At 58.3% G+C, this 2,598-nt stretch overlaps 1 protein-coding gene across 1 annotated transcript; it reads right to left on the bottom strand.

Moving 5' to 3' along the window:
- Positions 1-583: 583 nt before the first annotated feature.
- Positions 584-1,636, bottom strand: LOC104407265 (heat shock transcription factor, X-linked-like). The gene is made up of 3 exons (XM_010016496.1): positions 1,519-1,636; positions 1,166-1,236; positions 584-724 (listed from the first exon to the last, which is right to left on the bottom strand). The coding sequence occupies exons 1-3, from the start codon at positions 1,634-1,636 to the stop codon at positions 584-586; spliced, it is 330 nt and encodes a 109-aa protein (XP_010014798.1).
- Between the last annotated feature and the right edge of the window lie 962 nt (positions 1,637-2,598).

Here is a 2,598-nt window from a genome sequence, read left to right as displayed (position 1 = left end):
GTCATTTCAAAGCCTTTCGCTGGGTTTGGCCAAGTGCAGCGCTGGTGCCAGGAGCCTTTGGCTTTAGCCAAACCCTTCATGTTCCTGAATCAACCCCTGCCCCAGGTGTGGGGACAGTGTGAGACTGCAGAGACAGCACAAAGCAGCTGGGAAAGGTTTCTTCTTGTGAACAACAGACAACACAGTCGCTCACTCCTGCACTAACCTGTTTCTGCTCTAGGGCTCTTACTGCTCCCTAAGCTCTACCATTTCTGGTCCATCCCCACCGAGCCCGCTGCCATCAGCTGTGGTGTTTGTCCCACAGGTCCAGGCTGGGCAGTGGGGGTGGTTGGAGCTCGGCCCTGGCATCGAAAGGGCAGAAGCTGCCGCCAGCCTGGGCATCGCCAGCCCCGTGGACCTGATTTGGCTGCACAGAGTGTGGGGAGCCCCATGGCTGGTGGGAAGGGGCAGGAGCTGTGGCACGGGGGGGACATCGGGGTGGCTGCAGCAGCCCCCTGCCTGGTGCGTGTGGAGCGGGTGGCTGCAGAGGGCTGGGTGTTGTTCTGCTCCTCTGCCGCTGGCTCAGCACCAGGCTGGTGTCTTCTCATGGGGGTGTCCTCCACGTTGGGGCCATGGGGGCTGCAGCAACCGCTCCCAACCGCTCCCCAGCGCTTTCTGCCACCATCTCCATCTTGAGCAGGTTGGGGTGATCCCTCTGAAAATAGGGGTGCGGGTAGAAGAGCAGCTACAAAATGCAAAGGAGAGGAGTGAGTTGACATCGGTGTAAGGAGGAGAGAGACAGAGATCCGGTAACTCGGCATCGGCATCGGAAAAAACAAACACGGGTATTAAAAAGGACTTTCTGGGGCATTTTAAACCTCAGGTTTTGGATGAATAAAACATCAGGGTAGAGTTTGGGTCAGCCATAACCACCCTTGTGTTTTCAGCAGCTGGGAGCAGAGAAGTGCAGGGCCTTCAGAAGCCTAAAATCCAATGGAGAAACCCAAATACGTCTCGTTTCAGAGCACCTGAGTGTGGAAGGGGCCGGCTGGGAGCAACGCTGCTGCTGACGTGTATCTTGTCAACCTTCAGCAGCTGCCACGAGATGACTGAAGTGTTTGGTGCAGCCAGATACGGAGCAAGCAGAAGAAAAGCACCAGATGATGGCACAATCCTTGTGCTTCACGGGCTCGAAGTCGGCAGAAATAACCCTTTTGTCGGCGTTTCTGCTCCGCCTCATTCCCGCATCCAGAATTCCTGAACGGGAGCCCTAAGGCAAAATCAGGCCATTTGCTCCCATCCCATCTCCTCCCTTGGCAAAACTTACTTTATCGGGACGTGAACTTCTCTCCCTGACTGTCCTGGGGGTTCTTTTGTGTGCGGAGGAACCAACGTACCTGCCCCAGAGCAGGTCCTGCTGCTGCCACCGCCTGCAGCTCCGTGATGGGGGTGTCTGTGTATCCTCTTCCGTGCGGCAGAAGCAACGGAGATGGAGTTGGAGAAGGAATCTTGTCATGTTCTTGGCCTCAAAGACCTTACGTGCTCGCCTCCTGCCAAGCGCTTCCTTTTGGAAGAGTTTCTCTGCAATGACAACGCAGTTCCCATTGTCGCCCCACCAGATGGACTGGAAGAGGTGGCAGGTGATGTTCTTCCACATCGCCATCAGGAAGGAGCAGGGTGCAGACGGGCTGGGTTTGGCAGAGGTCTCCGAAACACAGAATTGCATGCTCAGGGCCCAGGATGTGTCAGGCAAACCTCGAAGGGTGTTTTCCTTTGCTGGAGGTGCAGTCGCAGCACCCCGAGGTGCTCCCGTGTCACCATCTCGATGCTTGGCCGAAGCTGAGGACGTCTCTGCTGATGGCATCTCCATTGTCACTTGGGTTTTGTGTTTGGCTCCGGGGCCGAGCTGTGGCCCCCGAGCAGCCGGGCTGGGTCCTGCCGCTCAGCAGCAGGAAGGGCCGTGGCACCAGCAGCCCCCCAGTTCTCCACAACACCAGTGTCCCATGATGGCTCCATGTGCGGTGCCCACCTCCTGGCAACAGGAAGGCAGCAGAAGTTGCTAGAAAGCCCCGTTGTCTTCTCCTGGAGGGGGCTGTTTGGAGCCAAGAAGCGTGTTTGCCTTTGGGCTGTGCTGCCGGGGCCGTGCTGCCTCCCGTTGCCCTCAGGAGCTGGTGCCCAGGGCGGGATGGGGAAGGCCGCAGCGTTGGGCACCAGAGTGCCCCGAGCTGAAGGTTCTGCCTTGGGCACCTTCCCCCTGTGCAGAACTGCCCCGACCCTCCTGTGTGGAGTAACCCCGCTCCGACCGCAGCAGCGCTGCCGCTGTCGTGGCGCTGCGTGGCCCGGGTGATGCTCTGTAGGGTGAAGTACGAGTGAAACAGCCCCTGCACTGGTGCTGCCAATGCAACGAAGTGGTGCTCTGCACTCCTGTGCTGGTTTTGGGTGGGCTTCTCTGCTTTTCTTTGCGACAGAGCCCTTAGACCCCGATCCAGGACACTCAGTGATGTTGTCTCAACCTTCTGACAAGCCTGGTCATGAGTCTTGGAGGAACATGGCTGCAGGAACAGCTCCTTTGTGGCTGTTGTCCTGTGTCCCTCAGGGCATGTTGAGGCCCCAACACCC

The sequence above is a fragment of the Nestor notabilis genome, unplaced genomic scaffold (assembly GCF_000696875.1).
Source record: "Nestor notabilis isolate BGI_N333 unplaced genomic scaffold, ASM69687v1 scaffold19586, whole genome shotgun sequence".
Lineage (NCBI taxonomy): Eukaryota > Metazoa > Chordata > Aves > Psittaciformes > Psittacidae > Nestor > Nestor notabilis.
The sequence above is the reverse complement of the archived record's forward strand: the minus strand, read 5'-3'. Positions and strand labels throughout refer to the sequence as shown.

What these genes read in the sequence shown, in the direction of transcription:
- LOC104407265 (XM_010016496.1), bottom strand. Translation starts at nt 1,636, where the DNA reads ATGTGGAAGAACATCACCTGCCACCTCTTCCAGTCCATCTGGTGGGGC. An exon ending in GCTTGGCAGGAGGCGAGCAC is followed by an intron (nt 1,237 to 1,518) that starts GTAAGGTCTTTG and finishes GCTCCCGTTCAG; the next exon opens with GAATTCTGGATGCGGGAATG. An exon ending in TTTCTGCCGACTTCGAGCCC is followed by an intron (nt 725 to 1,165) that starts GTGAAGCACAAG and finishes TGCATTTTGTAG; the next exon opens with CTGCTCTTCTACCCGCACCC.